The sequence below is a fragment of the Grus americana genome, chromosome 10 (assembly GCF_028858705.1).
Source record: "Grus americana isolate bGruAme1 chromosome 10, bGruAme1.mat, whole genome shotgun sequence".
Taxonomy (NCBI): Eukaryota; Metazoa; Chordata; class Aves; order Gruiformes; family Gruidae; genus Grus; species Grus americana.
The window spans coordinates 5,649,620-5,674,316 of record NC_072861.1 but is presented as its reverse complement, the minus strand read 5'-3'; the positions used below and the strand labels follow the sequence as shown (position 1 = coordinate 5,674,316).

General features: G+C 43.2%; 1 protein-coding gene and 1 long non-coding RNA gene across 2 annotated transcripts in view; one reads left to right on the top strand and one right to left on the bottom strand.

Moving 5' to 3' along the window:
- LOC129210822 (uncharacterized) overlaps positions 1-24,697 on the top strand; it is a 72,159-nt gene that overhangs the window by 20,736 nt on the left and 26,726 nt on the right. Inside the window, exons 4-5 of the long non-coding RNA XR_008578645.1 lie at positions 3,478-3,610; positions 4,833-4,932. This is a non-coding gene — a long non-coding RNA (uncharacterized LOC129210822). The remainder of the gene's footprint in view (positions 1-3,477; positions 3,611-4,832; positions 4,933-24,697) is intronic.
- Positions 19,021-20,894, bottom strand: LOC129210821 (C2 calcium-dependent domain-containing protein 4C-like). The gene is made up of 2 exons (XM_054837119.1): positions 20,728-20,894; positions 19,021-20,451 (listed from the first exon to the last, which is right to left on the bottom strand). The coding sequence occupies exon 2, from the start codon at positions 20,394-20,396 to the stop codon at positions 19,095-19,097; it is 1,302 nt and encodes a 433-aa protein (XP_054693094.1). The 5' UTR covers positions 20,397-20,451; positions 20,728-20,894; the 3' UTR covers positions 19,021-19,094.

The window sequence follows — 24,697 nt, the reverse complement described above, 5'->3', positions numbered from 1 at the left end:
CCAGCACGGAGAGGCTGCCTGATGAGATGTCTTTCTCTGAATGACGGTTCATACTCTGCATACAAGCAAGGAAAAAAAACCTGTTGGTGCTCTGTCACATGCAGACAGATTGACACTAGATGGAAAAAGCAAAATCTGCTCTCTTATAGCAAATGTTGAGGGGAAAGGAAAAAAACCAACAAAACAACCAAACCCAAAGCAAATACCTGATGAACATTCACATCTATTTCTACCTGAATATCAAGCTTTATGACTGACCAGTTTATTAGGGCCACTGCAAGAAAGACACCCCATCCTCGTATTTGGCAACACAGGACACGGAAGCACAGAACAGGAATCCTAACGCTCAGCAGTCACAAGGTTAGACTGGTAGCTGCTGTTTTGAAGCATGATACAACTTTTTAAAGAGTAGCACTCTTATTTGCTTGCTTTATCTGTAAGGCTCCTTAGCTTACGTGTGTGGCACTGGAAAGTTTTTTGCACTTACACACAAGTCAAGAGGAAGTAGAGATTGATCTTTAATGTCAGACACAAGCTGAATCACTGCCTAAACCAACATAAGCTAACTGCTCTATAATCTCTCAGTAAATTAATTTTACCTTTTCATGGCATAAGGAAGTGCCAATAAGCTTAGAAACAGGAAGTTGAAAATAAGGCACCAGCAATATTATATCATTTGTTTAACATAGTAGAGGGTAAAATTCAAGAAATACTGGCAGCCATAAACTAATCATTTTTCCTTCACTTTCTTCCATAATTTGAATTTGAGAAATTCTTAAATGAATTCATATTACCTGCAGGCATTCATTGCTAACAAGCAGTGTTCATCAGATTATGTCTGACTCTAAGTGACTTTACCCAGGCTGCCTCTCCCCACCCACCCCCAGCACTTTGACCAACTATTGCCCTCTTCCAACCTCCTTCAGAGAGAACTTGGGAAACTTCTGCTCCAGGAAAGATCTGGATGCTTCCTGCTATGGTAGGAATCATGCTACGGTTAATATTGTTCCTTTGAAATAGCTTGTTTTAGAACTTATCTTTCAGAAAACACACATTTTAAAAAATACATATTTTCTATTGACCTAGGATATTTAATCCTCAAAACCAGTAAACTGGTTTTGCTGCTTGAGAAACTGCTGCTATTGTTTGTTTTCTTACCTTGACCAGTGCAGCTACGGTACCTCCCAGATCTCTGTTGCTTTGCCTCTTCTCCTAGGTTTACTCTCTTTCCTGTTCGTCTTCTCTTGTCTTCTCAAAGTCCCAGTTCTTTGAGTTGTTTTCCTGCTGACTGCTCAGCCAGCTGGGTTGGTTCCACCCCAGCCACCACCATCTTACCAGCATCATTACCCACTCCTGCAGTGGGCTGTCATGTCCTGCCAGGTCCCTGAGGGGAATGCTCCCTCCCCTTGGCCTTCACTTGTTCTTCTCATACATCCATTAAGTTCTAGCAGGAGGATCAATGCAAACATAAAAAAGACCAGCTCTGTGCTGGGGCCAGAGCAGCTTTGATGGGGAAAGTCTGACTACTTGTATCCATGGCTTGAATCAGGCTTAATTACTCTTAAGAGTTCATGCACACACAGTTTGGTCAGAACCAAAAAAAAAAAAGAATTTTATCAAGCGTACAAAAAAAATAAGACATATCGAGATTTTACCAACTAAGATCTAAGTCTTCCATGGAGCACATGCAAATTACAATTCATAAAAGCTTTCTAGCTTGCATGAGAACACCAAGAGGTCTATCCCTGCTGCAAGAGCTGTGCCAATACTTCATTTAAATCATTTTTCCAAGTCTTTGGGGACAAGAATTAAAAACCAAGATCTCATTCCTAAACTCGATCCTTAGGGAAGGCTGTGCTTTTTGATCAATGTTTCTCACTAAAATGCAGTCTGAGGTCAACATTCAGGCTAGAAAACATAAGGCTAAACACTTATATTTTGACAAAGTTACAAATGACTGAAATTCAGCTCTGATGACAGATAATGTCAAGCAACTCGAATAACCAGTGTTACGACCTACAATTGTAATCAGGTCCCCAATGTTTCTGGTATCTGTGCATTACCTGTACTGCTCTGGAGCCATTTTTCAAGAGAAATTATTAAAAAAAAATCTGGTTTTGTAGGTTATTTTTACACAGCTGTTTAAAGCATTATACATTTGCTTGGTGAAAGGACATTAAATCAGCTTCACAAATATTTAATCAAGCTGCAGCATGACTTAAGTTTACTTCTCTCTTTCTGTAGAGAGCTAATAGCCATGCCTGGTGGTTGCTGTAGTTACCTCTTACTGGAAAAGCATCCAGGCTGTTCATCCCTTTGGGTCTAAGACTTCCTTCCTGGAGCTCCCTGTCAACAAAAATGCTAACCATAGCTTTTTAGAGAGTAAATCTACTATAGCCAGGCTATTTCACTGCCTTTCTGAAAGGGTGGGTATGGGTTTTGGGGGGTTTGAGGAAGCGGGTGGGGTGTTATGTTTGGGTTTTGGGTTTTTGAGGGGGTTTGTTGTTGTTGGGGTTTTGGTTTGGTTTTTTTGTTTGGGTTTGTTTTGGTTTTTTATGGAACACTATTCTAGAGTTCTGGAACAATAACTCTGTAAATTTCATACTTACTATAGTATATACATTGAAATGAAAACTCATAGTCTTTATGTAATGGGAGATACAGTTGTCCCTTTTATTCTTGTTGCGTAAATTCTGTTAAAGCTAGTAAAAAAGGAATCGGGAGAAATTTAAGCACTGCATGTTTTTCCCGAAAGAGCTTTCCTAGGGCTTTCCCAGAAATGCTGTGGGGTTTTTTTAATTCCAGCAATGACCACTCAAAGAGGGATGATCAGTTGGTTTTTAGGTTGTAGGTATCAAGTTTCTCCTCTTGTTCAGGCTTAATTAGATTGTTGAATGTGGCTGGCTGGGTATTTGCATTAGTGTGACTGAAAATGAGCTCTCTTCTCCAACAGACAGTGGTATTGCAGCACGGAGGCAGTGTTTCGCTGCTGTGCAGTGCCAGCCCTGTAACGCTGAAGATGTGCCAGACTTAGAAATAAAAGGGACCTTGTCCTGCTTCAACATCAGCCTTGTCCAGCATCGTGCCATGGCACTTGGAGGTCTTCCAAGAATGTGTGTCACAAGCCCTGCTAGAAAAGATACCAAAGTAGCATAACTACTACACAGCTTTGTGCTGTAACAAAGCTACTCCCATGCATGCATGTTTAGAGAGTTACTACTAAATAATGAAAGCACATTTGAAAATATCTCTATCCAAAGACGTATGTGAAATGCATGCTGTGGTGGTTTTTTTCAACTACTAAATTTAAGTGAAGAATATAACAGAAGTAGAAGATGAAATTTGCTTTAGGAGAGTACAAAAGAAGGAGGAAAAGCTAAGCAGTATCTAATAGACATGACATGCCTGTTAAGCTGTTTTAAACAGCTACTCTACTTCACTAAGCCTAACCATACCTATTCTTCTATGTCACTGCAGAAGCTACAATCAAAATCTCCTAAACTGGTCTCAGGAGGCTGGAGATTCTTTGCTGAAATGCAGCCACAAGACTCTAGCTTCAGGGCCAACATATTACCTGCTGGAGAAGTTCATCTGGAAAGGACTAAGTCAGGTAAGTAAAATCCTGATGAGGTAATAGAGGAAAAAGTGATAAAGATAGGTACAAACCTCCTTCCATATCAGAAATAGCATAGAACTCAGGCTGCAAAACACATCAAATGACAGAATAGACTTACAAAATCACGGGTAACAAAGACAGTGAATAGGGAACAATTGTTCACTGTTTCTTCCCGTACAAGACCTGCAAATCATCAGATGAAGCTAGTAGCAAGTTTAGAAAGAGGGGGAGACACTTTTTCACATAACACACAGCTGAGATATGAAACACTGCTACAGGAATGAATGTTTGCATCAATTCCAAAAGCTCTACAACAAACTCATAGAGGAAAAACCTGTCAGGCACTATTAAACACAAAAAAAATCGGCTGCGGGTCAGGAAGCCCCAAAGCAGCCTCAGGTCTGTAGCCTGGGCTGTGTCACCTGAGCTGCTCTCACACTCCTTCGCCATTCACTATTGTGATATCCTGCATTGACACAACATTGCACTAGAGGAGCCTTGGGTTTCACCGGGTATGTAGCCATTCCTATTTTCTGGCACAGCTACCTCACCTGCAGGGCCATAACCTGACAGCAGCATTTGTAGGTCATGGAGCTGCTTCAGCGGGCAGTACAGTGAGCAGAGAACGGCACCACCATGCATTTGGGTTCCCTGTACGGTGGAAGGTAGCTTGCCTGTACTTTGAGCCCACCACATCTATAGACAGGGAGCCAAGTTTGACCCTACTGCTATGTTTATTTATAGTAATTTGCGCAAACATGGACTTTCACCATTAAAACGTAACAGCATGAATATGCAAATAGCAAATCCCAGTCAAAAAGTAAATTAGCAAGATGCCAGGTACCTTATCTCTGCTCTTCAGTTACATCGTGACTTATCACAGTTGACATTTCAGTAAGGCTGTAGTAGCAGATCTGAATTTGAACATTCGTAAGGAGAAGATGCAATACACCAGCTTTGATGTCAATAGAATGTCAGTCTCTGTCTACTTTGTTCAGACTGAACTTAATTGCAGGAACTGCATTAATAGTCAACATAAGCCATCTGTTTAAACATGTGTGTTTTGAAAAGAACTGCCATGTACTATAAACATACTCAACTGTATTGACTCATATATCTGTTTATGTGAAATGAGGATTCGGCAATTTCCCCCACAAAAACATTACATTACAGGTTAAAAGCAGTTTTATATCAAGTTCATTTGTTTATGTGGCAGGTCCAGTGGTCCAACTGTTTTGATGCAGTCTGGGAAGTATGTTAACTGCAGAGCTGCTGAACCAAACTGTTTTGCCAACCTTCCCTCAAGAACCTGTTTGGTAAGTCAAAGCTGCACCAAAAAACATCAGCCATTCATGGAATTAAGTGGCTGACAGGCACATAGTTACATTTGCAAAGTGTTCTTCAATACATTTGACCAGGGTACACATGGAGGCAGGATTCTGCATCCCAGGTGTGATGCAACAGTTAATTCCAAAACATCCCAGGTAAGCCTGGTGGTGCTGACAGTCTGGCTAGGTGATGGTCTAACTTCTATGGGCTCACGAATGAGATAAGCTGTCATACATGATTTTCAATCCCTGACCTTGCATAGGGGGAAACTGCTACCCTCTCCTTTGCAGGCCAAAGCTGCTTCAAGCAGCTGACAACACCTGAGCAATTACATACCAACGTGGGAAAAGTCAGGAATATGCAACCTCCCATTTTATGTCTGACTGACTCAGAAAAACAGGCTTTCATTCCTTTGTACTTCCTTAAAAGTAACATCTATGATGATACACTTACAAGAGTGAAACGACATGCCGTTAGCCATCACTTGTAGTGTCATTTCTAAGTAAGCTTTGTTAAATTAATCATGACAATGCACTGGTGCCTGGACTTACTCAGCAGCAGCAGAAATTATGAATCTGCTTCCATACACACTGAGCAGGGGTACAGAGCCTGGCTGCGTGCTTCCCGCTCACATGTACAGAGTAGAATTCTGTTACATTTATCAGTCATTAATATGCAAAACATTTATGGGTATGAATAGAGAGAGGCTCAGAAACTGAAGGACTCAGGGAGGAAGATAAAAAAACCCCACATGGTGAAGGCACATTGTGAATCATCAACTCCACTGCCTTTCCTCACCTGTAAAGTTAGCTTGGTATCAGTACGGCCTTGCCTTCCCCCCCCTCCCCACCCCAGAACAATTTTAAATTCATGGCAGATATAAAGAGGCCTCATTTTATTTCCTAAACTTTTCTATTGCACAGACTGCTTGTTCCAATGGGTGCAATGCTTCATTAAATTAGGAGGTCAATAATTGTGTTTTAAGATGTACTTTAATATCACCAGTTTCCTCATTAAATGTTTTCTGCTTCATATACCTGAGCAAGTCCTACTTAGTCAGTGGATTTTGTTAATGTTTATATTTCTGTGAGTTTGAAAAGCACACGGTGTAGAAGAAACCTGCAGGACTAGAGTTTGATGTGCTGGATCTTTTTCCTTCTTTCCATTTATATCTTATTATCACTCCTTCTTTTGTAGTTTACAGAAATTCTGGTAGCACAGGCCTGTGTTAGTATAACCATATTTATGTAACTAACAAGTCTCCTAGCACCTACTGCTACTCAATGCATAAGAGCACCACTAACAAGCCAAGCTGCAGTGCATTACCAGCTCTTTCTGAAGCAGACAATTGTTACCCACGTTTTCAAAAATTAGTCACCAGGGCAATGTGAGGAACTTATCTGACAATTCAATAGCTTTGCAGAACCCAAAATGCTCATGTCATTAAACATGAATTAAACTGGGGTCGATCCCCAGCTTTCCTTATGATGTATCCACTAGAAAATTATCTTTTTCTCATTAATTGTTTTATAAAATTGTTCCCAAGTATTTTACTTAGGGATATTTCATGTTTTGTTTCAAGGCCCAGGCCTCCCTTCAGTAGACCTAGATTTTTGTTGTTGCTGCTATTATACCTACATTTTCTTATGAGACCTATGGCACATTCACACTACTTTCCCTTTTTCTTATGTCTCACAATCTGTAAAACATAGCATAATTTTCAGGTTACTCAGCCAGATTTATCCACTTAAGTCTACATACAGAGATGTCAACTTTAGATTACTCTGTTTTTCTGCATATAGCCCACATCTGAAGTGTCCAACCACCTCAAATAACCCTCACATAATAAAATGGGGATGAAGAAGAGGGCACACTGAGGCAGATGGAGAAGGCTGTACAGTATCAGAGGAAGACAGACTGATGAAGAGCAGAGAGGAGGGGGTAAATTTCCTCTCCTGTCACACATGGGAATATAGTTCTTACTGCCACTACTACTAACTCAGTTCTGCCTTTTTTTTTTTTTTTTTTTAAAGATACTTACATGGTAGCTATAGGCCTGGTATATTTGAGAACATGGTAAAAAGAATTTTCTTTTCCGATGTATCCTGGGCAAAAGCTTCTCTTCAGACTTTGCTGTATCGCATGTACGATATCATAATGTATGTTTATCTAGTAAATTGCTTTGCGATGAAGGTTCATAGTCACTCTTCAGAAAAACATTAAACAGCTGTCTTCACTTTTAAACTGCTGTCACTCTGCGTTATGCATTTGGAATTACCTTGAAGAAAAAACCTGTAAATAGGAAAGTGCTAAAGAAAATAAATGAAAGCCAAAAAACCACCACTTTTCTGTTCTTGCATCTGACAAACAAGAACCTAACTACAGAACCCTCAAATAAAATACAAAACATACTGACCTATTTAACAGGTTCTAGCTACAGAAAAGCTCAAAATCAAGAGAAGACTTTTTTCTAAGTTGCCTCTCAAGGTCTTATTGCAAATTAAATTCAATAACCAGGATCATAAAAAAAATCATAACCACGATTACAAGGAAAACTGTTTCTTCTCCACTATAAAGGAATAAAGAAAATAAGGAAGAGAGATTTTGAAAAAAATGGGGTTTATCCCCCTCAACCTCTCAAAGCACAGTCAGTTCCGGTCACTTTATATAAAAAACCCCCAAACTTCTCATCCCATTCTTTATATACATCAGCATTTTTATATCCTTTCTTGCTTTGAAACCCATTATATTCTATTTAGACAGCAATGGTTTCTAAGTGCAGATAAGACATGGGTTAATTTTTTTATATATCCCACTTTAACTGAGGTATGTTTTTATCACATACTGCAAGTCTTTTCATCCTTTGAGCCCTTAGTCCTGCAGCGTATGCAGTCAAAAAAATCATGTTAATTTAAGTGTAATAAGTAGAGAAATGGACCATTGCTGAATCCCATGCTGTGCACTGGTAATTAATCAGAGATGAGCCTTCAGCCTTGCCAAATTATTTTCATCAATATACTTTAAGCAGGGGAGATGCCAGACTTAGAGATGCTGGGGGTCAAAGGGCCCATCAGGAAGGAGTCCATCTCTCTTATCTTTACAATTAAAACACAAAGTAAGCTGTAACATCAAAGATGAATGCTCAAGTACTGGATCTGGAAATATTTGATAGAGTCAAAGTTCTGGGGAAAAACCCAGCTGTTCTGGGCTGTAGCCTTCCCAGGCAATCCGAAGGCCATCGTCTCTTCTACATCAGTGAGCGCTTTTATTTTATGCAAGGTCTGGGTGTAACAACTTAAAAGTCCAGAGATATTATGTAAAATAATAGCTTGAAGCAGCCTGCATGATGAAGTATTACTTTTTCAGTTTGTGTGCACATCAGTCCAATCATTAGTAAAAGGAATAATGTTTAGACTTTTGAGGCTATCTCCAAGGTAAAAAGTATGACAATTCAAAGAAAAGTGCTATAGTAACTGGGCTATATGACTATGTACCAATATTGCCCTTGTCCTGTAGCTTTAGATTTAAATAAAGCAACAATGATCTGCATTGAAGCTCACACTTTCAGTTTTACTCCAGGTGCTCAAATATTACCAGTCCATTCTTTGAATGGAATTGCCTACTGGAAACAGGAGATGTGATATTAGTGCTAAGCTGTACCACTTACAAGGCACGACATCAGTTTCATATCACAATTGGAAATGACCCAGTTTTAGTAATCCAAGTGGAAAAATACATTACCTAGAACTTGGTAGTTCTGGAGCAAAGACAACATTGCCAAAGGTAAATAAAGTCCTTGCAAAGAGGCAGAAAACCTTAGGAGAGGACAGGGAGATAGAGATGTGGAGAAAGGTAAAGGAAAACAGGCAATCAGCTCTGTCCTTACCAGAAAAAAAAAAAACTGACAGAGGACATACCAAGGAGAAAAGAAGAATTTACTGTATGCAAAAGAGGGAGATGGGAAAAGACAATAATTTCCAGGAGAGAAGAGTCAGAAAAAAATAGGGAAGTGATATGCTAAAAGTCTGAGACTTAGGCTTAGGGGGACTTACCTTTGAAACAGTGACAGCTGATAGAAGAGCAAGGTATCAGCTAATAATACATTAGGTAAGACTCTGCACTGCAACACAGCTACATCATTACAGAATTTACCCTTGAAATAACTACCAATTTGCTGACAGTGTTTTCTGTTTGGGCTTTCTTTCCCCAGCATCAGGGTGAATCGTTGCTTATCGACAGCTGCATGGCTAGTCTGCCATCTACAGAAACACCTCTCTGGAGCAGTTCCCTTCTGAAACTGCAGACGTTTGGGCTCCCCTAGCTGCACTCTAAGATTAGACACAGACAGGAGAATCCACCCTCCGTTAAGATCCTTGTGGGAAACCTTACAACTGAGCAAAGTGTGGCTTCTTGGACTACTTCTGTCTTTAGCTTCCTGTACTGTTTCCCCTCTAAGCACCATTTGCAATTCAAGAAGAGGGGAGGCCATAGATAACAGTATCTTATTTAGCAGATTAAGCAATATGTAGGCAAGATTTCCATTAAGCAATGTATAGGTCCATTTCTTTTCACTGTTAGGAAAGCTACCAAGTAATTTGACTGGTACAGGTGAGAAATAAGTCACACAGGAAGCTGGTTTTGTATATCTATTCCCCTAAATTGAATGTTGCTCATGTGTCTGAGGCGTGGAACATCCCCTCCTACAGCTTGTCAAAAGGGTTGTACTCCTCATACCAGTGCTGTACCTGACTCAGTCATGTTTTCTGCCCCAAGGGGGAATACAGCATGTGGTTAAACCCCACAAAGTGATTAAAAAACTTGTCAAGAATTTGCATATTTGCTGTGGTGGCATTTCCAGTTACAGCTGCCCAAAGCTCTCCACATGAGCAGGTTGCTTCTTGGTTACAAGTAAAACAAGGCAGCTGGCCACTGTCAGAAACCACTAAAGCCCAGCACAGATATATTACCTATTCAGCTTTAGCAGTTTGAATAATAAAACTTACTCAATTCAAGTGCCAGATGAATTGCTACTTACTTCCATCAGTTCAGGTTAAGGGATTGTTAAAACTATGCAAATCATCCCAAGAAGACAACTGCTGACCCACTGCAGATGGTATGCACACCAATTATCACTGATAGTTTTCAGACACTTACTATTTTACGCTTAGACACAAAAGCCAAAAAAGTTCAAAAGGAACAAGGGAAGTGTGATTTGAGGAAGCAAAGACGAGGAAGCCAGGCTCTTCTCAGTGCTATCAGAATGGACAGGAGGAAATGGGCACAGACTGAAACATGGGAAATTCCATGTGAGCATAAGACAACACAGGAGGAGGAAGAGGAGGAAAAACCCCACATCTTTTTTACTCTGAGGGTGGTTGAGCACTAGGACAGGTTGCCCAGAGAGGTTGGAGATCCTCCATCCTTTGGAGATACTCAAAATCCGACTGGACATGGTCCTGAGCAACCCGCTGTGGCTCACCCTGCTTTGAGCAAGGGGTTGGACTAGGCGATCTGTGGGTCCCCGCCAGCCTCAACTATTCTGTGATTCTGAAGTTGACAAAAAGTCATGGGCCAATGCTATAACAAGGACTGTTTTTCTTTAGAAAAAAAAGAGTTCTTATCAAGAAAAAGTCAGCTATAAGTGGTACCCAGTCTTCAAACAGTATTTGATTACAGCACAAACACTGAGTGGAAATATAAATAAGCGGAGCAGAGCTCCATACTGATACTCCTAGTACTACATTTTGGTTTTCAGTTTTTCTTCCAATAACTTCCCTGAGAATATGCTGCATTTTGACCTTTAAAAAGGTCCCACAGATTAAATATCCCTTTGTTTCCCTTCATATACCTGCAATTCTCAAGTGTTCTGCTCCCATGGGCTGTTCAACATTAAAGCCTCATCTTCTCCCATGTAGTAACTTCCAAGAGTGACAAATCATTCCTGCCAGCTGGACATGTCTGTTGTCCTGTAACTTCCACCCAGTCCCATCCCTGAGGCAATCTTAACTCATTCATTCCTAAGTAAGGTATTTCTAAAGCAGAGGGCTAAAGGAAGCCACATGCCTTTTTAAAAAAATATAGAAATATTCCAGATGCTTCGCTTATCTCTTCATCTACATTTACTAGATATGCCCATTCTGCTCCAATAGAAATATTTAAGAAGAGTCTTAGGAAACTCATTGTTGAATTAGATTTGTGCTTAAGTTTTATGCCAACTTGGATAATGTCCAACACTCCCAGTGGGTTAGGAATTTTTACCAACTTTTTCATACTAATGGTTTTGTTTCAGATTCCTCTGGATGAAGTACACACCCTAGCAAAGCATCCTGCTACAAAGGCAGTGGGTTAATAAGCAACAAAGCTGTAGAATAGTTTAGGAACTTTTCTGAACAGAAATCATAAGTTTTGTCTTAAAAATAAAAATGCAAAATGGTTTCTCAGGTGCACTGCATCCTCTGTCAGGGCACAGGGATAGTCACCTTATCTGAAGGGATGTTTCTGGAGCTAGTTGCACCTGCCCGGATATTCTCCTCACCCCACTTGACAATGCCTCTGCTACCCACCCAGCCGTCCTCCGTCACCGATGGAGCACACGTGGCAGACAAACAACACTTACCCCTGGATGTGCCAAGTACTTTGTTGTCTTAGTTGACAACAAGGTCGGCTATTGCTCCACAGCTCTTTCATAGGTACAAGATGACTCTTACCTCTGGGCAAAGGGAGAGGAAAGGGGTGTTTACCTGGAAAAGCATAATTTAAGTTCTGGTGTGTGTACACCCCTCTCTCAGTAATCACACTGCATGCAGCTTCTCATAAATCAATGCTGTTTACTAACAATATTTCTAACCTTAGCCAGGCTTTGACCTGTACTGTTAAAGGAAATTAATTTCAAGAAGTCAGTTACACAATTCACACTACTTTAGGAAATCACATCATTTCACAGATAGAAACAGGACAAACACAGCCACTAGGCAAACTTGCAGTATATCAGAGCCCTGTAAATGCACCTTGAAGCTAGGTTATATTTTGCTCTAACCTTGTTTTGAGAACAAGGTTAGTCAGGTCTTGCATTTGGGAAAAATCAGGACGCAAATCTTGCAGGTGGCACTTTCTGAGCCCCTCAGAATTGAACGCTCCCTACTGGAGGTGGCATTCACTTCTACCACCCCTATGCCCTGAGAGTAGACAAGGGGCATGAGTCCCAAGGACCACCCACTTGTGGCATCAAAAGAGGCAATCTTGCACTGCTGAGCTACTCATGCAAAGGTAACTCTCCTTATGCACAACAATAAGCCAAGAGACCAAGAGCTGGGCTAACCAAGCTTAGATGGCATCTCTGAAAAGCCTCAGCTATGATTTGAGACAACTTTTCTTCTCCATTAAAATTCACCTGTGGAGTCTTGACTCTCCTCCCTCCTCCACAGACCAACCGATCCAAGACTGCACAGCTGAACTACTGGCTTAAATTGCCTTTGACACTTTAGGCAAGCTAATTAGGGGTGTGAAAGTCATTTCATCATTGGTGATGTTGCTTTTGCCAACACTCAGCATGAGCTATTTGCCTTTAACAAGCTTTACTAGGTGATTCCCCTGCCCCTGACTTCAATGCTAAGGTTTAGCTTCAGCACGGCAGTCCCTACAGGCCGGGCAGCAGGTTGTGCTGAGCCTGTCTTTAACACCAAAGCTTTGTCATGCTGTCTAAGTACATGCAGGAGCAGTGCTGGGGCCTCCAGCTCAGCTGCAGTTCTGGCATCCAGCACTGCAAAAGTCAGCTGTGCCCAGTGCCTAACTCCTCCTGCAAAATGTAATGGTTGGGATCCCAGCAGAAAGCAATTCTGGCAGGTACAGCTCTGCTATGGGCACTGGGCTGCCAGAAGGGGTCAAGTAACACATGCTTACAACCAGGGTATCTTCTAGAATCACAATTATATAAATGAAATAATCTGCTGAAATCAGAGAAACCTCAGACAAACTTCAGCTGGCTCTGGTATTTCAAGACAGTGTCTGTTGTTGCTATTATATCTACTTGTATAAGTTCAGGTTTCTTGCTCACTGGCAACAGCTAATGGTTAGCACAGGAAGGTTTGACAAAACAAAACACCAGAACCAGTGAAGATTGAAGTTAAATGGTTTCAGCTTCTGGAACTGTGCACTTTCATAAAGGAGCAATAGAAATAATCATGAGAATTCATGCAGTGCTATTCTAAGCTACTTCACCTCATCCTTTGCCTCTGCACGTGACAAAATGAGCACCTTTAATGCAAGCCTCTTACCTGAGTGCTTTTATCGGTGTCTTTCTCACCTATTATGTCAAGACAGGGAAGAGCTCTTCCTTACAGGCAACTGAGGAACACGGTGAGACACAGCCATATGAAATCAACGTAGGGATGGAAGCTTTGGAAAACTAAACTTGTGTGACCTCCTGTACTTCACAGCAACAGTTTAAACAGACGGGCTGTGACTGAACGTGGTTCTTCAACATAGCAATGCAATGAAGACCTAGAACCTTGGCTGGCCCTCTCACTAAAAAGAAACAACTGTAAAGTTTTTCAGCCAACTTTCTCTCTCACCTTGTGCTCATGCAAATGCTTCCTGATTTTGCACTGCAGAGGCCGAGAAACCCAAGTAGAAAAAAAATCATTAAGGTTTAACAGAAAGGAAGCAATCTGGAAAATCTTGTTCAGTGCTTTCCTGTCTAGTACATGCAATGCTTGACAAGGTCAGGTTCTCACTGTACCACTCAGGATAGCTAGTTCTGCAGCATTAGAACATTTACAGCCAGAAATAGAAAAGTAATAGCAGAAGGAATAACAAAATCGGAAGACAGAGCGGTCCGGTCACCTGTGGTGGTATCTAGGCAAAAGAGGCCGTTAATTCTTTTCACTCCTGTTTGTTGGACCCTTCCTCTCATCTCAGGGACTGTGCTCAATTCCCGATACCTCACCCCAATTGCAATACCAACAACAACCTGGGCTGTAGCCACTCCTGCTCCTGACAGGAGCAAAAAAACTACTGGAAGCTCTTTTCCTCTTATAAGGATCCCCTAAATGCAAAGAACCAGCAGTATAAAACTCGTGACTTGCTTAGCAATCCTGATGGAGGCACAATGAGCCAATACACAAGAATGTAGCCCCTTTCCCCACTTTGCAAGCAGCATGATGCCGTGCGCAGACTGGGCTGAGGTCTGCTTTTGGGCGTTTGCACCTCTGTCCCCTCCTGCGCCTGTGTTTGATACCAATCACCTTGACTCAAAGTAGGTTAGTTCACAGACACTCTGCAACATTAAACCTCATTTTACCTCCACTATGAGTACATGTTGTTCAACATAATTTTAGTCTTTTCTTCTAAGACACTATTAATAATGATATTAGAGTACATTTCAGTGACAGTCATCAGCATTAAGTCTGTACTGAAATGCCATCTCATTTAAATATGCAGATTAATCTTACATGCATTTTTTTGTTCCGAGCACACAGTAATGGAAAACAGATACCAGATAATTATGCCATTCATTTTGTGAGCATAAGGCTACTGTTTGTTTTAATCAAACATCCTGCTGCAAAAAGCTATCAGTAGATGTGACTCATTATCTTTCCTACCTTGGCCAAATATCATGCCCCACAATTCAGCCACCTATGCAAGCTAGAAGATCTCTAACCTAGATGCAGGACAACTGCCCATCTCTGAAGCAGGCAGCAGTCACTGGAGAGCATTGGGACAGCCCAGCAAGTGCATGGCCTGTGGCATGCCCTCCCCAGCAGTCCTGCAGAGAGGTCCTTGCCCTGAGCAATCCATTCCCCAGCCTGGGGGAAGGAGCTTGGCAACCCAAAGATAAGCTTTTCACAGACTTAGACATTCATCTAGCTGTTCTTTCCTGAGGAAACTAAAAGTTACCCACAGCAATTAATAGAATAAAAGTAGAAGATTTTTTGCCCATTATGCCCCATCATATGTTCAGTCACTACAGCTGACTCAAAAGCCAAGCCACAGGAACAGAGGTACCAGCCTCCTCAAAGAGCCTCTTCGGAGGAGGCACTTGGAGGCGGCGTAGGTGCTGTTTTCAGCAGTGCCTCTCCAGACCTGGTCTGAGAAACGGGAGCAGCTTAGAACAAGTGGCACAATAAATGGAATTTGATACTGCAGTCACTGTGCTGCCTAATCCCCAGTCTACACATCTGTCCTGTCAGGCTTTTTAGGTCATACATATTTGCTTCCCTTGGTATTATTCCTGAACTTTACCTGAAAAACAGCGCATTTACAGGAATTGCATTTTACCCTACCATACATTGCACTACAAACTGTATTTAAGTATAACCTGCGTGGATTTCTGGAAAGAAAAACATAAGGTTTGTTTTACAGTAACATTTGTCCAGAATTGAAGAGGCATGCTTAAAATAACTGGGTTTGAAAAGGTGAGCACAAGTAGTACTTCCAGTGCCACTGAAACAAATAATATTTGCTTAGCAAAACATGAGTTGAGGATCTTGGCAGAAAGAACTTCTTTTCCTCAAACAGTTGTCAGGGGGGGCATTTAAAAATGAAATTAAGAGGTGATCTTCCAACCAGTGAGCACCACTAAATGCAGCTGATCAGACTAACCCAAAACAGAAATTTTGCTTGAGAGAATCATTTATGCTACCATATTTTCATAGTATTTTAGAAGTTCAGAAAACTTCTGAAGAGAGTATTTCTTAACTCTGAGTAGCTAATGCCAGGAGGTGGATTTTCTTCTCGCTGTTGACTCTCATATAAGCATTGAGGCATCATGAGCTTTTCCAGGCTGAAGTATCCAGTTGCCTTCTTGTTTGCTTATGCAGGTGTTTTACGTAATAGCTCCAATAAGGCTGACGCTTACGGAAAGCGACTGTAGCATAGGCAGCATTGTAGGAGTTCACCACTTACAGCTTAATTGACCTGTAAGAGCACAAGACAACAAGTCCTATGCCCTCTAATATTCAAGCAAATCGAAGTGTATTATGGCTTTGCATTGCTAACAAGAACAACTCTGATGAGCAACACCCCAAAGCTCAAAAGGGATCAAATACCCCAAAATGTAAAAAGACACTCTAAAATAGGAAGGTGGGAGGGACAGTACTAAAACTGTTTTCTATTTAGTGTTAGTCATACTTAGTCCTGAGCCTGACTAATGTAGCTGAATAGGTACTTAATTCAAAGTTCTTATATTAAAGAAGAAAATTATCAAGAAAAATCTGAAGTTAGGTTATTTACCAGAAAAACACAGGCAAAGTCCAGCCATCCTTCCCAACCTTAAACTCTCCCTTTGAATCAGGTCTGCAAGTCTGCTGCTTTCAGCTGAAGGAAGTCACCCTCTAGCAAGTAGGCCTATCGTCAAACTTCTGTAAGGAGACTTTCTCAGAAATAGGTCATTGTTTAAAGAGCTTTAAACCAGCTCAGTTTTCAACCAGCCAAAGATGCAGCCTTCACCTCTTTAAATAACTGCCTAGATGAGCCCAGGTGGAAACTTACTGTCCTATGACAGGAAGGGAGGACTTTCTCCAAGGACTTAACTCCTTCCCTGCCTGATGAAGGATGAGACTTTACAAGCACTTCTCTTTTATGCCAGTAACTATGCCCACTAGCCTGCAGAAAAGAAGGCTCCGGGAAACATCTCATTGATGCGCATGAATATCTGACAGGAGAAAGTGAAAAGGATGGAGCCAGGCTCTTCTCAGAGGTATCCAGTGACAGGACAAGAGGCAACAAGCACAAAGTGAAATACAGGAAATTCTGCTCACGCAGAGAGAAAAACTGTTTTACTGTTAGGGGAGTAAAACACTGCAGTAGGGTTCCCAAGGAGATTGTGGAGTCTCCATCCTTGAAGACACTCTAAACCCAACTGTGCATGGTCCTGGGCAACCTGCTGGAGCTGACCCTGCTTTCAGCAGGAGTCAGGCGATACAGGCTCCAGAGGCCCTTCCCACCTCAACCATTCTGTCATTCTGTGTCCCTGCAGTACAGCACTGGCCCAGCAGGTATCCCAGGGCAGAGAGATACCCACTGTAGTGCGACTGTACGTGATTCTCTGACACATGTAACTATTCTCTTCTGTATTATCTTGGCTTCTTTCTCCCTGTGGCTATACCTGTGAAGAGACCAAGAACTAAAAATGTGATGGCAGATGAGTGATAAGCCTGAAGTGGGAGCCTCTACCTTCCTTCAGGAGACACCATACAGTAACCAATTAAATATGCTTAATTTTTTTGCAGCATTATTGATTCTTCCTTGAAGCTGCATTTTTTAATTTCACTTTTCCCCACTTCCTTTAGGTTTTCCCTTATAGTCAGTTTGCCCAGATTCAAGGATACAACTGTCAGCGCATCACCTCCAGCTGCACAGTGTGTCAGTACATTTCATTCTTTCCTTTAGCACAAAGGGATTATTATTCCATTTGATTTTAATCAGCTTCTGGGAATATACCCAGCCATTCTCCTGTGCAAGTTGTCCTTTGTACAAGGATTCTGTTTTTAGAAGCATCTCACATGAGCTGGATTAAGAATTAGCAGTGGGCATTTCCAAGCACTCGTGGTCAGTTAAGATCCTTTGGGTTTTCTCTGCTACCAGAAGGAAAAAAAAAATCCTTCCAGAGGTACTGAAGTCTGAAACAGAATCAAATGATTCAGTGGCCAAGCAATACCAGAACCTCCCATGAATGGTCCCATGATTTGCAGGCAGTTATACTCTTGCCAGAATAGGGCAGGGGGAGGATCTGCTAGAAATCTTGTTGAAAGAGCTTTTAAGCTGTAGATTTAGCACAAGCAAGGCCCTGTTTCTACAGCCTCACAGGGAACACAGAAGAAAACCTTCCTTTTCTGTGCTCCACGCCTGTGTGGATTGCTCCCCCATTAAGTCTTACCTACCTCTAACATAATGAGGCCTGCAACTTGATCAGGGGAGGCAGCAACAGGCCTGGACTTTCAAGACAGAGGTTCTGCTCCCTCCCTCTTGCACAGCTGCAGTTTATATGAGTTTATTTGTTTTACCTATCCCCCAGTCCACCTCAGCAGAAAAAAAATTATTAAAAAAAAAAAAAAGGTGGGGATGGGGGGGAAAGAGAGGTAGCCTCAGGCATGCAGGAACTCTACACCTTTGTGTTTCTCATGGTGTTCAAGTGCCTCAGCCACTCACCATTTGCTGGTACAGGACAGAGAAAGATTATCCTAGTTTTATCACAATGACTTGAACAAAGTATGCAGCAAGTCATTAGCTGAAGCAGGAATTCAACCCAGAGATCTCAAACTATCCTTTGCCCTTGCCATATTGATATCTTATCCTATCTGCCTCAGAAAGGATGTGATAGCTGAATTGCTGAGAGCTGTAGCTCCAGGGCACATTCCTGACCAAAACACAACTACCTAGCAACTTCATCCTAACAGCTGTGAAATCAGCCATGGAAAGGAAGGGTAAATGAAGCTGCTAACTGTGCTACAGCAACCACTCCCTCCATAGCAACTCCAGGCAGAAGCCACCTCACTGTTCAGTGTTGACAGTGTAGGTTTGTGGAGAGAAAGAAAGCTGCATCTGCAGTGGCTTTTAGTTACTTGCCGCTCAGCAGAAGCTGATCTGGTTATCCTCAACACAAGCTTACACCTGCTTTGGGAATCCAAATCATCCACGCCTGTTGTAGGAGAAGAGTTGATTACCAAACACACACACACTATATATATATACACCCCCCTACCCAAACACAAGACACGTTCATTTTTGTAAATTGTCTGTACCAATATAGTACCAGGGAGCTACAGCAGAGTTTAGTGCCTAGTCTGTGCACATGCTGTGTACCTGCTTAAGGACCAGAGAAAAAAACAACACTACCACCTGCCAAAAGCCATAAACAAGAACAACTTTGATTTGGTGACTGCCTAATCCTCTATCCTAAAGGCAAACTAGCCCTTCTACCCTCCTCTCCTATGCTACAGGGAGAAAATCTGCTCCACGGCCACCTTTTAACAGCAGGTACCTCACAGTTTGATGTGTTAAGCAGCAGAATAAGGCACCACAGCATGAGAGTAATACCAAGCAACACCGTACTTTAAATAATTCTTTAAAAAAAAAAATAAAATCAACCCAAAACTTTATTTAGTAGAAAACTTTCAGAAAACAGAATTAGTCTGTTTGAATGTCTGATGTATTATACTGACAACATAGTTATTAAAGACAACTCCCGTTCTCCTAAGGTGTAATCCCGTTTCATACTGCACCCTTTATTCATTGCTTTCATCCTTATAGAGAGGCTGTAAAGCTCTTCTTCTGCAATGCCATCAAAAAAGAAGTCCTCATTGAAAATGGGATTTCTGCTTCTCTTTATAACAGTGCTTCTCTGCTTCTGTGTTTTCCCTGGCACCAGGGAGAAGGTGATACAGCAGTTTATGTTTTTGGGCTCTACAGAGTCATCATATAAACCCTCTGCGCTGATCAGGCGGACCCGCAGCCTTTCATTTTCTGAGCAGTATTCAGTTGATAGCCTCAACATGCCTCCCTTGTCCATTACCACTGTGCTCTCTCCCACTAGCCTTTCCTGGCTGCGGGTCAGGTCCAGCGGAAAGATGGGTGAACAGGACATGCTAAAGTGCTGCGTGGCAAGCAGCCCCTCGGAGGCCCGCCTGATGGCACTGGGGCTGTTATCAGTGGAGCTGCTTTCCTCTGTAGAGAGAGAATTGTTTCTGGCCATGCTAGATTTGTTCTTGGCTTTCAGCGCTCGGCACAGGAATCCCTCCTGACTTTGTGTTTTGATTAGGGAGCAGGATCTAGGCGGTGACCTGCTAAGAAGTGGAGAACTGAAAGGAGAGGAATCGCTGGAAGAGGCAGTATCGCTGTCACAGGCACCTTGCCTGTGCAGGGAGAGATGCTTGGGAGGCAGCCTCACAGAAGCAAAGCTGATAGCAATGGGATTGGACATGCTTCCTTTGCCACTGAATGTGTTCGCTCTGGATCGAGACAGCATCAGGCTGGGCAGAGCACCACGTGGGTCACCATGGAAGATGGACTCCTTTCTCCTGGTGTGGGGACTTTCCAGCAAAGTGCAGAAGCCATAGGAAGTGGGGGCTCTGGGAAAGTGAGGCAGGGAGAGCGCTGCTTGGGACTGTGGATCCGAGTTGGTGCTTTCTTCCTCCGGGACTGGGATCTCTTCAGCACTTTCCACCTGAATGAGATGTGGCAAAGAAGAGCTAGGGCTGTAGTCAGAAGAATTAAGATCTGCATCATCTGAACGGTAGTCCTGGTGGGAGCCAGTGCCCTTAGGGGGACCCGAGCTGGTCAGCCTGGGGGGAATGCAGAATTCAGGGATTCTGTCAGGGGTGAGCACATTAGGAAAAGCAGCAGCCCCCAGTCGGGCTTTTTCAGGCAGATTTTGGCCAGGTGGCAGTCCCAGGAAGGAGGAGCTAGGCAGGTTTCCATTTTCATGTGATGCTCTGATCTTTTCCAAGAACCACATCACTGTAGCTGGGCAGTAGGTCCTCACAGGGGAAAAGCTTGAGGTACGAATCCACCTGCAGACACACACAGATACAAAAGTACATGAATGACCTTCTTAGACACACTACAGCCAAGCAAGGCACGGAGGACGCTATTCAGGGCAGGACTAGCACAAGCCCAGTCAATCCACAGGTTCAAAACAGCCTCTGCCCAGCACACTATCTTTAGCAAAGTCCAATGGGTTGCACCACAAGAACAGAACTAAACCACCAAAGAGATTAAACAGTACCAAGGGAAAACGTCCCTCTCTGATAAACCCCACCGTATGTCACCCTCAGCAGAGGACGTACCTTGTCAAGCACAAGGAGCCACTTGTTCTTTCCAGCAGCTCTCGCTCGCTGATAACCAGACCCGAGCACCCTCGGCAGCTGCAAGCAGGCAGCCCACGCCGAGCCGGCTCTTTTCTAGCGGCGCCGGGCGCCTCCCACCCGCGTCGCCGGCGGAGAGCGGGGCGGGGGGAGCTGCCGGGCCGCGGCCGCGCCTCCCGCACCTTGTCCCCGCAGCGCTCCCAGGCGGAGAGAGGAGGAGGAGGGACACCGCGCTGAGCACCGGGAACGTCTAGAGCAGTGGGAGGGGGACCTTGCAAAATAAGCCTTGCACGGGAAAGCGCTTTCTGATTAACGCGCTACGCCCCCACGGAGCAGCAGCTGCCCGGGGCTTGGCACCCGCCTGCGGGCGCGGAGGGACGGGGCTGCCCTCGCCCGGCCCCGCGCTCGCAAGCGTGGCCAAACGCTGCCCTAGAGCCACCCGTACAGCAAGCAGCCCCTCGTCCTTTCCCTGCTTCCAGGGGGTTTTTTTGCTTACTATTTACAGGGGCGTCCCGAGGTGTTTCGAGATTAACTAACAAACCCAGGACAAAACCAGATTTGTCTCGCTTCTTTTCTTCTCGAGATCCTGGCAGGTTTCCAGCAGTAGAGCAGTAGGAAGTGCGGTTTTTCAAGCTCATTTGAAAATAACTTTGCTGCTTTTCTGCATCTGGATGTGCGCCCTCCTCTTCTCATTATCCACAAAGAACATGAGACAACCGAGCCCTGACCCAGTGTCCTATCAGATACTAAGCAACAGCAGAAACAGGAGTGCAGACGCAGCGTGGAGAAAGACAAGGCAGAAAATGCTTTGGCAAACCACCTTGAAAGGGACTATGTCAAAACCACAGGCATGCGTGATGCTTAACAGACGCTGCACAGAGCCAGGTGGGATCCATGAACTTTGTCAGCACAGTTCTGCAATGCAGCAGAACTCAGACCACTGCAAACTCTCTGTAATTATTCTGCAAGCTGCAAATAGGAATCTTAACTGCAAAGCCAGGAAGGCCTGCCAAAAGAGGTTGGCTAAATACTCAGTTGAAGCTGTATGCCCGTAACACAGCAATAGTAGACAAATAATTTTCTGTCTTTCCTTTCTCCCCTAAAGAGAGTTCATGTTTACCAAGTGCTTGAAATAGACTGGATGTGCTCAGAGAAAACAAATCAAGTGGGTTGCAGGAGCAGGGAACATTTTGAACCTGCTGAAAGGTTTAGCTGGGAACACACATGTTCGTGGTCTAAGCCTTGCCTTTCCTGCTTGTTTTACACCATTTAAGCTTTGCTTTCATAATAATCCTCTAGTGATTCAAATGAGAGAAACTTCTTTCTGCCGTGCTTTGTAGAAAGGTTCAGGACGCTCCAAATGTCCTGGTAACATTTCAGCTGTCAGTGCTTTGGCAGTTTACTTAAATGTACTTACTTGCTGTGAGTGTGGTTCAAATAATGTCCCATCTAAATTAGAGGCTTTGAGACAGGGTTTGCACTTTCCCCAGCTAATGAGACCTTTCAGCAGCACAATAAGAGGAGCTATTGGAGACACTGGGATGCTCCTCTTTGGGAAGCAGAATGCGTGCCACATAGCTGTTATCCATTCAGACCAGTCAATACAGTACTATACATCATGCATTACATGCCACGTAGCTTCCAAAGAGTAAGTAAGCTTTGGTCTAATATATACACCTCTACTTTTAATACCAAAGAAAGATTTTACTCTAAAATGAAGAAAAAAGAAGAAAATGGAGCTTTTTTAGTGGGAACCTTATTACATCCACTAACAGTTCACAGAAGTGGTTTAGATATGGCAAGCATGGCAATTAGCCTCAGGTATAGTAAGACCACAGCTAGCATCAGGCAGTGATGAAATAAAGTAGCTACCCTGTTTTAGGTACTTAATTTCTATTTAGTCTCTTTAGGTTTGCTTTACAGTTAGTGAAAAGAGCTAGAGTTTTCCAGAGGGCGATTCAGAGTCTCCTGATCTCGGTTGTCTCTCTCCCTCAGGTGACTGCAAAGAGAGAGCAGGTGCCTAACATAGGGTGCTACATATCCTCCCCTTCCCCTTGCTAGTAAAGCCTGCACTTTATAGCCCTTTAACAGGTTGCTGATGTGCTGGGAGTTCAGCAACACTTGAGTACTTGTACATCCCCCGTGGAAATAGGCACTCAAATGTACGATTAGCTGTTTAACTTCCTGTGTTCAAAACAGTTTCTCTTTCCTTGACTCGATTCAGAGAATAATTAAAATACGCTGCCAACAAAGCTTCCTGTTGCTATTAAAAATGTGTCTGCAATAAAGCGCTTTTAAACCGGAAAGGATATAATTTGTGGCAAGGCTTTATTACAACTCCTGTACCAAATAACAGGTGAAACCCTGGGATCTGGCCAGGGGCTGGACAAGCCGTGACAAAAGGAAATCTCCTACCCGAGCAACACGGGACGAAGTCTGGATTTTTCCTCCTCGTGCTGCACTGATCTTACCCCTTTCCTGCCGCTTTGACTTCTCTGGGCTTAACGAGCCGGCTCAGGAAATGTCCGACCGCCGACCCCCATCGCCCTGGGGGCTGGCGGCGGGGGCGGGCTGGTGCCGGAGCGGGGCCCGGGCACCACCTGTCGGCCGCGGCTCTACGGAGCGGCTCACGCTGCGCTACGGAACGGCGGGGGGGACTGTCACCGAAATTCGGGAATAAAAGAAAACTCCTTAACACCAATTTAGCATTAAGCAGCACGCATTTCCTTTTATTGCAGCGCTGGGTGTCAGGAGGATAGCTCCTCTAATCAGGCACACCTAACGCTGGTTCTCTTGTCATCTTTATACACAAAGATTACAAAGAGGTACACTCCCCATTGCAATAATTGGTTCATATTTCTTTGCCTAGTATGCATGCTCAGTTCCTTTCTCCACCTCTGTCTTTTGAGTAGGTCATATAATTTGGGTAGGGTGCTTATGGGTCAGTGGTTGTAGGGACCCTGGCCCAAGTTACCTTTCCCCTAGTTTCTCAATACTTCCATGTTGGTAATTGTTTGCTAGATGCCTTAGGAAGATAAGGATGCTCCTGGAGGCAATTAGTGTCCTCCCTTTCTGAAAAGTGTGTACATAAGGATCTTGAAGTCTCTTGCAGCTCCTCCTTTTTATCATGATGTGTAGCAGGTGCTCATTCTAAGAATCATTAGCCTTCTACCCAAAGTAATAATGAATAGTTTCTTAACACATAGTAGGCCTTTGTTACAGGCCTAGCTTCTTTGCTACAGTACCAGCTAAAACATATCTGAAACCTAGCCTGCCAGATCCCTAGCTGCAAAAGCTTTCTCTTCTTGTTTAACTAAGCTGATTTAAGTTTTTAATTCAGCGTTTAGTTTACAAATTATTTCATTCTCCTGCAAAAAGAGCAACATCCTGGTTGTTGGTAAAGAGTGGTAGCTCTACAAGTTCCTGAGCATGGGGATGTTGATACACACGCATGAACTACCATAGCACATTTCTGTAAAGGGAGGAGAACATCCTTGTCCTGTACAAACTGTTCTGTGCAGCTATTACAGTAAAAGACAACTGTACCTGGAATAATTACACAAATCCAGAACTGTTTTCCAGGTCTTCAATGACACTGACTGGTTCAAGGGCCTGGAAGTACAAGGAGAAACCTTTCTCTAGGGTCAGGGGTTTACAGTGGATAGAGGCAGGAGGTCTTTAGGAGCTGACAGCCTTTGGGTGATGTGCACTGGGGAGGTGCCAAGATAAGTGGGAAGTTAAAAAGGAAAAACTTCTGGCCCTACTGTGAAAGGGGGAGGTATGGAAGACAGGCATGGATGAGACAGCACATAGTTTGCCATTCTTAAAGCGACAGAAAGCGCTTAGTGCATTATACCACCTAAAATAATATATGCAAAATTTTCACAGGCTTCTGTGAGAATAACTAACCCTGTTCAGTTTCATTTTCCTAAAGAAAGCAGCAGCAATTCAG